This window comes from Macaca thibetana, chromosome 2, assembly GCF_024542745.1.
Source record: "Macaca thibetana thibetana isolate TM-01 chromosome 2, ASM2454274v1, whole genome shotgun sequence".
Classification (NCBI taxonomy): domain Eukaryota; kingdom Metazoa; phylum Chordata; class Mammalia; order Primates; family Cercopithecidae; genus Macaca; species Macaca thibetana.
Genome location: NC_065579.1, coordinates 98,964,204 through 98,976,414, shown reverse-complemented (window position 1 = coordinate 98,976,414; position 12,211 = coordinate 98,964,204). Strand labels below are relative to the sequence as shown.

Genomic DNA, 12,211 nt, shown 5'->3' with positions numbered 1-12,211 from the left:
CTGCAGCCTTGACCTCCTGGGCTCAAGTGATCCTCCTGCCTCAGTCTCCCAAGTAGCTGGGACTACAGGCACGCACCACCACTGGGTAATTTTTGTATTTTTTTATAGAGACAGGATCCCACTGTGTTGCCAAGGCTGGTCTCAAACTCCTGGACTCAAGCAATCCTCCCACTTTAGCCTCTCAAAGCCTCTCAAAAAACACTATGCCTGTCCCATTTAGGACTTTCATAGCTAGAGACAAGTCAGTGACTGGCTTCAAATTTTCAAAGGACAGGTTAACACTCGTTAGGGGCTAATGCAGCTGGTGACTTTTAAGTTGAAGCTAATATTTACCATTCCAAAACTCCTAGGGTCCTTAAGAATTACACTAAATCTAATCTACCTGTGCTCTAGAAATGGAAAAACAAAACCTTGATGACAGCACATCTCTTTATAGTATGGTTTACTGAATTATTTTAAGCCCACTGTTGAGACCTACTGCTCAGAAAAAAAAGATTATTTCAATATATTACTGCTGATTGACAATACACCTGGTCACCCAAGAGCTCTGATGGAGATCTACAAGGAGATTAATGTGGTTTTCATGCTTGCTAACACAACATCCATTCTGCAGCCCATGGATCAAGGAGTAATTTCTATTTTCAGTCTTATTATTTAGGAAATAACAGCCAGGCACAGTGGCTCACACTTGCAATCCCAGCACTTTGGGAAGTCAAGGCAGGTGGATTGCTTGAGCCCAGGAGTTCAAGACCAGCCTGGCCAACATGGTGAGACCCCATCTCTACAAAAAATACAAAATTTAGCCAAGTGTGGTGGCATGCACCTGTGGTCCCAGCTACTTGGGAGGCTGAGGTGGGAGGATCCCCTGACCCCAGGTAGGTTGAGGCTGCAGTCAGCCATGATCGTACCACTGCACTCCAGCCTGGGTAACTGAGCCAGACCCTGTCTCAAAACGAAACAAAACAAAACAAAAAAAGTCAAAACATTTGTAAGGCTACAGCTGCCATGGATAGTGATTCCTCTGATGCATCTGGATATTGTAAATTGAAAACTTTATGGAAAGGTTTCACCATTCTAGACACGTTAAGAACATCCATGATTCATGGGAAGAGGGCAAAATATCAGCATTAACAGGAATTTGGAAGAGGTTGATTCCAACCTTCATGGATGACTTTGAGAGGTTCAGGCCTTCAGTGGAGGAAGTAATTGCAGGTGTGGTAGAACAAGGAAAAGAACTAAAATTAGAAGTAGAGCCTGAAAATGTAATTAAGTTGTTGCAGTCTCATAAAAATTGAACACATGAGTTGCTTCTTATTGATGAGCAAAGAAAGTGGTTTATTGAAATGGAATCTACTTCTGGTGAAGATGCTGTGAACATTGTTGAAATGTCAACAAAGGATTTAGAGTAAACTTACTTGGTAAAGCAGCAGCAGGTTTAAGAGGACTGATTCCAATTTTGAAAGGAGTTCAGCTGTGGGTAAAATGCTATGAAACAGCATTGCAGCATCACAAAAGAGAAATCTTTTGTGAAAGGAAGACTCAATTAATGCAGCAAACTTCATCATTGTCTCATTTTAAAAAATTGCCACAGCCACCCCGCCTTTCAGCACCCACCACCCTCATCAGTCAACATCCATCAGCATCAAGGGCAGACCCTTCACTGGCAAAAAGATGAGGACTCACTGAAGGCTCAGATGAGCTTTAACGTTGTTAGCAATAAAGTATTTTTAAATTAAGGTAGGTACATCTTCCAAACTCCTGTTAATGTTAATATTTTGCCTTCTCCCATGAATCGTGGATGTTCTTAATGGGATCTAGATTTTTTTTAGACATAATGATACTGAATACTTAATACTAACTGTAGTTAGTGTATAGTGTAAACATAACTTTTATGTAAACTGGGAAACCAGAAAATTTGTGTGACAGTTTATTTTGATGCTTGCTTTGTTGTGGTGATCTGGAACCAAATCTGTGGTATCTTCAAGGTATGCCAGTAGGATGAGTATGTGCTAACCCCATGCACTGTGCCAGGCTCTGAAAGGATGAAGAGATGGATCTCCAAAATGCCATGTTCTTTAACACTTCCTGCCCTATTTTCATAGGTCACCATCTCTCCGAAACCCTTCAAAGCTCTCCAAACAGTTACTCTTTCTCTGTTTTTCTCTTTACCTTATCCATATCTTACCTATAACACTCATTTTATATTGCAACTACTTGCTTTCCTGTTTATCTTCACCACTAGATTGAACTCTTTAAGTTAGGATCTTAATCCTTCCATATTTTCCCAGCACCTAGCACAGTGCCTGGCACTAAGTAGTGGTGTTGTATTTGTTAATGACTCTGCTTGTTATCAGGTTAGACTTCGTGGAGGAGGGATATTTAGGTAGACTCTTGAGCATGGTTAGGTCAGTAGGTAGAGATGAAGAGAATAGCATGGGTAAAGGTGTAGAGATTTGAGAGTCATGGACTATATATAGCAGTATTAGAGGGACTAGTGGAGGTGAGGTCATGTGGACTATTTAGTAAGCAACAGGGAGCCATTTTTTTCTTAGAGGTAACACAGGGAATGACTGATCCCCATGACTAAAAATAGGGATGATGACAAAGAGGATAAGGTTTGAGAAAAGGGACATAGATTCAGCAATGAGAAGACGAGACTCAGCTTTACTTTGCTTGAGGTCCTGGTGATGACCCTGTACACACAGTTGACAGCTTGAAGGTTACAGCTTGGAATGCTCTGTTTTTTTTTTTTTTTTTTTTTTTTGAGACGGAGTCTGGCTCTGTCGCCCAGGCTGGAGTGCAGTGGCTGGATCTCAGCTCACTGCAAGCTCCGCCTCCCGGGTTTGCGCCATTCTCCTGCCTCAGCCTCCCGAGTAGCTGGGACTACAGGCGCCCGCCACCTCGCCCGGCTAGTTTTTTGTATTTTTTCAGTAGAGACGGGGTTTCTCCGTGTTAGCCAGGATGGTCTCGATCTCCTGACCTCGTGATCCGCCCGTCTCGGCCTCCCAAAGTGCTGGGATTACAGGCTTGAGCCACCGCGCCCGGCCTGGAATGCTCTCTTAAGAGAACTTTGGGAATCCTTTCCAAGTAATGTCAGTGATTTTTGCTTATTTATGTACTCAAGGGAATTTCCCTTAGAGAAGTACGCCATGTTTCAGTGTAAGAACCACTTCATTTTTAATCAGTTTGGCAATATACAGTATTCCCCTATTATGTTCCAAGACTCCCAGTGGCTTCCTGAAACCGTGGATAATACTGAATTCTATATATGTTTTTTCCCATACATGTATACTTATGGTGAAGTTTACTATATAAATTAGGAATATCAGCAGAGTAGTAACTAATAATAGAACAATTATAACAATATACTCTAGTACAAGTTATATGAATTTGCTTGTTTGCTTGCTGTCTCTAAATATTTTATTATACTGTACTCACCCTTCTTTCATACTACAGTTGACCACAGGTAACTGAAATTGTGGAACATGAAATTGAGGATAAGGAGGGGATTACTGTAGTCAGGATTTTAGTCATCTATTAACAAAAATAAATGAGTTTCATGGGAAATCATTCTGCAGTTAAGCTAAATCATCCTATTCACTTTTTTTATTTTTATTTTTTTTGAGGTGGAGTCTTGCTCTGTTGCTTAGGCTGAAATACAGTGACTCAATCTCAGCTCACTGCAACCTCTGCCTTTTGGGTTGAAGCAATTCTCCTGCCTCAGCCTCCCAAGTAGGTGGGATTACAGGTGCCCACCACCACGCCCAGGTAATTTTTGTATTTTTAGTAGAGATGGGGGGTTTCACCATGTTTGCCAGGCTAGTCTTGAACTGCTAACCTCAAGTGATCCGCCTGCCTAGGCCTCCCAAAGTGCTGGGATTACAGGCGTGAGCCACTGCGCCTGGCCCTATTCACTTGCTTGAGAGTTAATTCAGAAATGTCTTTGAACAGTCATCAGTGGCTCCTGCCACTGTCCTTAGACTGTTTCTCTTGTTTTCCAGGCAGTCACATTTAAAAAAAAGAAGAAGAGAGTCAGAATTAATTATTCTCAATTTAAGAAACAAAAGGAATGATTTTATTTCACCTTCCCATATTTTTGGCTAAAAAAACTTATTACCTATTTGTGGTCATTTATTGGAGACTTTCAGAGAAAAACAGGCAGAAACTGATGAATAATCAGTGAAGTACCATGAATACCATTAAAGAGAATGTACTTGTCCAGTGATAGAGCAGACTTGGGAACTTTGAGATATAGTCAGAATGGCAAAGCAACTTGCCAGGGCTTCACGTAGTTCATCATTTTCCATTCTGTTTATCATTCATGAGTAGATCAACAAATAGTTCTGGAAGTCCTGCCTCTCCAGAAGGCACTTGCCCAATGGAAACCAGCAGAAAAACATTGGTGCCACAGTGCAGTACATGCTGCCTATGAGCTATGCACAGTGTAAGAAACAAGAGGAGGTGAGATTTAGGTAAGTACTTCAAGAGGCTCTGAATCTGGAAGGCAACTTCAAGAAGTTGGTCAGGGGCTGTGGGGCTTAAAAGGCAGTAGGAATTTGTTCAGAGACAGGGAAAGCAAAGGAGCTAATATATTTATAAATCTCCAAGTACTCAAACCTTGCCATGCCAGAGTCTAGATGCCATGAGAGAGTGGTACAGGATAAAGCTGTGGTTATGGGCTGAGGCTAATTCTTGCAGGGCTTTGTTGCCTTGTTTGGGAGACAAGGAAGTCTCTGTGAGAAGTGAATTAATGAGTGATTGTGTTTGAATAACATGTGAAAACACATTTTGTTATGCATACCTTTCAATCCAACAGTTCCACCTCTAGTGAACTGTTAACATTACAAGTTCTTGGCCGGTCACAGTGGCTCACGCCTGTAATCCCAGCACTTAGGGAGGCTGAGACGGGTGGAACATGAGGTCAGGAGATCGAGACCATCCTGGCTAACACGGTGAAACCCTGTCTCTACTAAAAATACAAAAAATTAGCCGGGCGTGGTGGTGGGTGCCTGTAGTCCCAGCTACTCGGGAGGCTAAGGCAGGAGAATGGTGTGAACCCGGGAGGTGGAGCTTGCAGTGAACCGAGATTGTGCCACTGCACTCCAGCCTGGGCAACAGAGCGAGACTCCATCTCAAAAAAAAAAAAAGTTCTTGTATATAAGTTCCCAAAAATGAGCAAAAAAAGGTGCATGAGGTTTTTTCATAGTAGAAAAAAGTCTGGAAACAAGCAAAATTTATATTTACAAGATACTGGTCAAATAAATCCTGAGGTGACTATGTAAATGCAAGGCAGTGATTTTTTTAAAAATCAGATAATTCTATATGTATCTTAAAGTACTGTGCAAAGATATTTTTTGAGTTAAGTTGTGGGAATGGGGCTCTTATGGTGTCTGACATTTCAAAAATCTGAATCAACTGGCAAAATATTACCATCTGTTACACATATACGGGGAGTACATGGTTTCTCTTATATTATTCTCTGTACTTTATGTTTGAGAAATTTCATAAATACGAAAAAAGCAAGTCACAGTAATATGTACAGTGTTGTTGGTATACAAAAAGTTTTATGTACTTGCATAGTTGTATAGACATGGAAAATAGCTGTTGGATATCCACCAAACTGAAGCTATTAGGAGGGGAAAAAGATGAGCAGAGGTGAGAGAGAGTCCGTTTTACTAGCTTCTTTCTATACTTTGATGGTGTTTATTTCTTGTCTAACTCAGAGAAGAGGCAGGTGAAAAGTGCTGATGAGGAGCAAACAACTGACATGGCACAGTACTGCCCTTAGTAGGCTAGGAATGACAGCAGTACCCAAAGCAGAGGGTCCCTCACACTAGCAAGTACAAGTTGGGTCGTGCTGAGATGGAAATGAATCCCACCAGACAGGCACTCCAGGGTGAATGGCAGTTAAACCTGTTCCCTTGTGTGGCAAGCTAAGTCTCTTTGGAGTTACCTTAAAATTCACTGCCCTTATTTACTCAATAAAGATACCCTTCTCGTGAATAATTACAGTTTCTCTTAGAGGCAGTGGTTCTGTTTGTCTCAAGATCAGTGATCTATACGCATTGCATTGTGTTTTTCCGTAGAGAATTCAGCCTCAGCCCCCAGATGAAGATGGGGATCACAGTGACAAAGAAGATGAACAGCCTCAAGTGGTGGTTTTGAAAAAGGGAGACCTGTCAGTTGAAGAAGTCATGAAAATTAAAGCAGAAATAAAGGCTGCCAAAGCAGGTAGGTCTGAAAGTAATCTGGTTTTTCTGACAATGTAAGGAGCCCGGGGTATGAAATTGTTTATTTTATTTAGTAGTGTGGTATGTTTCAAGGCAGCAGTTCCAGGTTCCAGCCTTAGCTTTGACACTTACCAGATGTGTAACCTTGAGCAAGTTATTACACCTCTCAGCCTTAATTTCCTCATCAGTAAAATGGAAATAATTGTACCTACTGGGTTGTTATCAGGATTAAGTGTGAATTTAAGTAAAAGCATCCTTTTTAAAAAAAAAAAAAAAAATAGGTGGTTAGACTTATAAACCAGTCGATAAAGGTGTATTTCATTACTGCCTTAAGTTTGGTATGCTATGTAGTATATTTTTCATTATTTCTGAACATTTACTACATTGCTTTAGGGGAAAATGCTGTAGTTCCAAACGATCACTTTTCAAAATACTTTAAAATACAACCTGATTGTAATTGGGAACTGACAATATTATAGAATACTTTAGCGTGTGAGTTTTTATTAAGTAACTGCATGTCTTGAGGGCAATTTAGCTAGAAACAATGTAGAAGACCAGACCGAATCAGATTCAGGGATATCCTTAAATACAATATGAGATTTTCTTGTTATTTGCTTCTAAGATAAAGGCAAAATAATGAGGAGAAGAAAGTTCTTAAAAATTCTGTTTTTGCTCAGATGAAGAACCAGCTCCAGCTGATGGAAGAATCATATACCGAAAACCAGTCAAGCGTCCCTCAGATGAAAAATATTCAGGTTTAACAGCAAGCTCAAAAAAGAAGAAGCCAAATGAAGATGAAATAAATCAGGACTCAGTCAAAAAGAGCTCACAAAAACAAATTAAAAATAGTAGCCTCCTTTCTTTTGACAACGAAGATGAAAATGAGTAAGTGTAAATATTTTGAATGTAGTCTACTTTGAAAGTATATGGAGTGTTTTTCAAAATAACATTTTTTCCTATTATAAAGATACTACAAGTTCCTTATAGAAAGTTTAGGAAATAGAGAAAAAAATTTAATAAACTATGTTTATTCATCAATCAGAGGGGTATTGACCCCTCTGACTTAAAATGCCAACTCTATAGAAATTAGCTAGTATTAACATTTTATTTCCCTTGTGTGGTTGTATATGTATGTAAATTATATTTTTAAGCAGAATACTTTTTTTGTGTGTAAACAAAATTTTATAAATACAGTTGTGTTGCAAATATTCTTTGTCCTGCTTCTCACTTGACATTGCATTATGAGTATTCTTCCAGGTCAGTAAATTTCAAAAACCGACATTAATAGCTACAGAGAATTTCATAATCTCATTGTATCTTTTTCATTAGCAATAGCTCCACTTTGGGTGGGGGAGATGATAATGTGCCTTGTTAAAAGTACCTCCCTAACTCCTGCTAAGGGTGGCCATGAGACTCAGCTCTGGCAAGTTAAGAAATACAGGTGGAAATCTGCTTGATAAAGCTGCTGGGTTTTTTGATACAAAAGGACAGACTTGGCAAGCATGAGCCTTTGCTTTTATCTCTTCATCCTACTTGGAATGCAGAGATAAAACCTGAGTAGCAGAGCCATTTTTAGGCATAAGGAAGGCAGCCATGTGTTTTGGGTCATGTTAGTAAAAAGACTCAGAACTTGGCTCCTTGCTGACATGCCTCGAGGAGCTGCTACACCAGCTTGAATTGCTGACCTCTGACTTCTTGGTAGTGAGAAGAGTAAACACTGTGCTTAATTAGGCCTCGGTCAGGTTTCTCTTATATGCAACCAAATGCAGTCCTAAATAATACAATAAATAACTGGTCAAACTGTTACTGGTGGAGGGTGTCCAGGTTCTTGGCATTTTGGACAAATAATTGGACAAAACGCACAAAGCAATGAATATCCTCTAGAGGTCTGCCATTGGTTACTTGGTATACACCCTATGTAAATGAAGTAGTGGCCCGTGACCTGTCTGATTGGTGCAGAAAGTGACCAATCAGAGGCTGAAGTGAAGTTACAAAGTTATACTCCTGTGTAAATGAAGACTTGGCCTATGACCAGTCTGATTGGTTGCAGGAGGGGACAAATCAGAGGCACTTACGTTTTTCATCTGCAACGCAGAAAAGGCAAGGAGATTGCAAAGGGAGTAGCCTCTCATCCTTTTGTTACTTAGGTATGGAGAGGTGGGGTTTTCCTTTTGATTCAGTTCTAGGAAGTCAATGTGAATCAGCCTTAGGTTCCCTGCCTCCAGACCCTATTCTCCTGCCTCATTTTCCCCCTGAGAGAGGTGACCCTCACAAATCTTTATGGGAGGCTAAGAGACTGAGGGTCTTTCTTCTGTAACTGCTTCATGCTAACTTGGGACACACTCCCTACCTATTGGAGATCACGTAACTCTCACCCTGTTTTGTCTAGTGGAGACAGGGTAGCTTCTTGATGGCCGGTGGGGTGTTCACCTGAAACTGGCTAGAAATCTTGTCACATGATCATCTAACTTGGTGGTCTAGGCAAAAGGAAATGGATTTGGTTAAAAGATTTAACAAATATGATCCAAAAACCAAGGCAAGTATAATCATTAATAATGGGCTGGCCAAGGGAGGGAACCATGAAACCCAACTTAGTGCCCTTTAGCTGCCCCATGACCCAACAGCTGGTACCATATTTTGGAGGCCCAGTCAGCTAGTTTTCAGGTGGTGTCCCTTACTAACCCTGATTGGTTGACGTCAAAACAGCATTCTTCTAGGAAAAAGACATAAGCCACCTTTTTCAGCAGTTAGGAAATCTAGTTCCCTTTGATTTTGCAAAGCGACCACTGCCAAGGAGCCTATCTGATTTTGTAAGGCGGCAATACTTTGAGCAATGTCATTTAAGCTTTCCATAAATTCCTTGGACAAGCATTGGTAATAGGATAGGGAAGTTGCAGTCCCACTAACTCCCATTCCTACCCTTGCTGTTATTCCTAGCCCTTGTGTCTTGGTGGTTGCAGTTAAAGTATAATGAGGGATTGGTTGTTGGGAGCTATATTAATTTCAGGACATACAAAGACAAATCACAGCAGAACCAATCTAACTTCAAAATAAGCTTCAGTCCTGTATACTTGGCCTGATTACCCACACAAAGTGCAACAAGAATCGTTGTCCATATAGACTCTCCTAGGTTGGCTTTGCTGGAACATTTCACAAGGCCATTTCAGTCAAAGTCCTGAGAAAGTAACTGGTTTCTTCAATTGTGTCCTATTACAAAAGAAAACGTGGTTATTAACGTTATACAAACAAATACCATGAATTAAGAATATTCATAAATAGTTTACAAATTCTGGAGAAATTAGAATACTCAATATACTTAAAGTATATTTCAAGGCTATAAATAGTTCAAAATAAAAAGATTATTCAGACTGAAAAAAAACAAAAAGAATTAGCAATATTTCAGACAACAAAAGCCATACAAATTATTTCAGTCTTCCATTAGTTCATTTCAGTCCATTGTAATCAACTCCTGCTGTACTTCATGTTCATCTTTATGAACACATCAGCCTTTCAATTAGTGCCTTGGAAGTTTTCTGTCTAATCCAATGGCACACTCTCCAAAGTTATCAGAAACCTGCATTCAAGAGTTCTTTCATGAACTCCTCCAAAGAAGTAAGCCTTGGACTGTAGCTGATTATAAGTCACTTTTTTTTGTTGTTGTTGTTGAGAAGGATCAAAGCAAAACATCAATTATGGATGACAAAAGTCTTAAGACAGCCATAAAGACACAGTTGACAAAGAAATTTGGTTATTTATGTGGCTTACAACAATTTAACATAATCATTACAACATATATTAAGACATCAGAATTTTAGAAATCTCATACAATCCTGGAACATATATTAACAACAAATCTCTATCAGTATAACCCAAAGGAAGCTAAACACCACCTCACACTTGACAGTGTTTCCTGTGTAATTCTAACATTACAAATGAGCCTAATATGTCACTCTTGGACTTCAGGAAGCCTGATATCTAAAAAGTTAGTTTAAGGTCAAAAGTTTTCGAATTAACTTTTTTCCATTAGTATGGTCATATTTTTCTTACTTATTTGTAAGTTATATAATTTATCAATTTTTTGTTGTTCTGTTCCCCAACCTCTACGTCAGATAAAGAATCGCCCAGGCCAGATACAATGGCTTATGCTTGTAATCCCAACACTTTGGGAAGCCAAGGTGGGAGAATTGCTTGAAGCCAGGAACCTGAGACCAGCCTGGGCGACAAAGCAATACCCCTATCTCTACAAAAAATAAAAAATAGCCAGGTGTAGCGACATACACCTGTAATCTCAGCTGCTCAGGAGGCTAAGCAGGAGGATGGCTTGGACCCAGGAGTTCAAGGCTGCAGTGAGCTATGATTGCACCACTGCACTCCAGCCTGGGCAACAGAGTAAGAACTGTCTCTTTAAAAAAATAAAAAATAAAAATGGGCTGGGCGCGGTGGCTCACGCCTGTAATCCCAGCACTTTGGGAGGCTGAGGCGGGCGGATCATGAGGTCAGGAGATTGAGACCATCCTGGCTAACACAGTGAAACCCCATCTCTACTAAAAAAGACAAAAAAAAATTAGCTGGGCGTGGTGGTGGGCACCTGCAGTCCCAGCTACTCAAGAGGCTGAGGCAGGAGAATGGCGTGAACCCAGGAGGCGGAGCTTGCAGTGAGCTGAGATCGTGCCACTGCACTCCAGCCTGGGCAACAGATCGAGACTCCGTCTCAAAAAAATAAAGAAATAAATAAAATTTAAAAAAATAAAAATAAATTTAAAAAAAGAATTACCCATGTTCTCTTTGTTTTTGTTTATTCATTTGAAGCTTTATTCTATCTGGAATTTATTTGAGTATACTTTTTCCTCAAATAATCAATTGTCCTAGAACCATGTGTTTCTCATTTATTTGAAAGGTCATCTAGTGAGAGATTTCTCCAAGTGTTGGGGTAGGGAAGGGAGGGAAGCACTGTAAAGTCTGAGCCTTTCCAGGTGATTCCTCAAGACCCTGCTTAATCCTAACAATTTTCCTCATTAGTAAAAGCCCATACTGGGGGCTTGTTAAGATCCTCACCAGCCACATCTATCTGAAATTATGAATTTCAAAGTATCTTACGAATTTGATGCCACATTATCTTTTTTAAGTTTGTTTTGTTTTGTTTTTTTGAGACAGAGTTTCACTCTGTCACCCAGGCTGGAGTGCAGTGGTGTGATCTCAATCTCAGCTCACTGCAAGCTCCACCTCCCATGTTCACACCATTCTCCTGCCTCAGCCTCCCGAGTAGCTGGGACTACAGGCACCCACCACCATGCCCGGCTAATTTTTTGTATTTTTAGTAGAGACAGGGTTTCACTGTATTAGCCAGGATGGTCTCCATCTCCTGACCTCATGATCCACCTGCCTCGGCTTCCCGAAGTGCTGGGATTACAGGCATGAGCCACCGCGCTTGGCCTTTTAAGTTTTAAGTACCTATAAAGAACACTTAAAGGTATTGTATGTAGGTGAGCTAGGAAGACCTGAAATAGGCTCTAAATTACTCAAATTAATCCCGAAGCCATTCTGCAATACTGTCTTTAATGTATACTCACTTGTTATAGAAGCCAGGGTTTTTTCCCCTAATTTGTACCATTGCTATATGTATTATTGTACCAAACTATAATTACTGTAAATTTTAATATATCTTAGTATCTGGATGTGGGAATCTTGAAAACAGGGACTTTGTGTTATTCACCACTGTATTCTCAATATCAGAAGAGTATGTGGCCTACTAAGTGCACAATAAACATAGTTAAAATGAATGAGAGTGTTGTCTGTAATTTTCTTTTTATAGATGAGTAGGTCTCATGTGTAGACCCTGTACAATCAGCATCAGAACCCCCCAGAAACCTAAAAATTAAATTCTTGGTCCTTGCCTGCTGAATCAGAAACTGTGTATAAGGCCCAGTAATCACTGTAACATGCCAACCAGGTGGTTCTGTTATTCACTCACATTTGAGAAC

General features: G+C 40.1%; 1 protein-coding gene across 4 annotated transcripts in view; it reads left to right on the top strand.

Moving 5' to 3' along the window:
- KIAA1143 (KIAA1143 ortholog) overlaps positions 1 to 12,010 on the top strand; it is a 940,736-nt gene extending 928,726 nt beyond the window's left edge. For all 4 annotated transcript variants that reach the window (XM_050780528.1, XM_050780530.1, XM_050780529.1 and 1 more), the window contains 2 exons: positions 6,087 to 6,231; positions 6,908 to 12,010. In XM_050780528.1, the coding sequence (XP_050636485.1) occupies positions 6,087 to 6,231; positions 6,908 to 7,119 (357 nt within the window). In that variant the 3' untranslated portion in view covers positions 7,120 to 12,010. The remainder of the gene's footprint in view (positions 1 to 6,086; positions 6,232 to 6,907) is intronic.
- Positions 12,011 to 12,211: the final 201 nt, after the last annotated feature.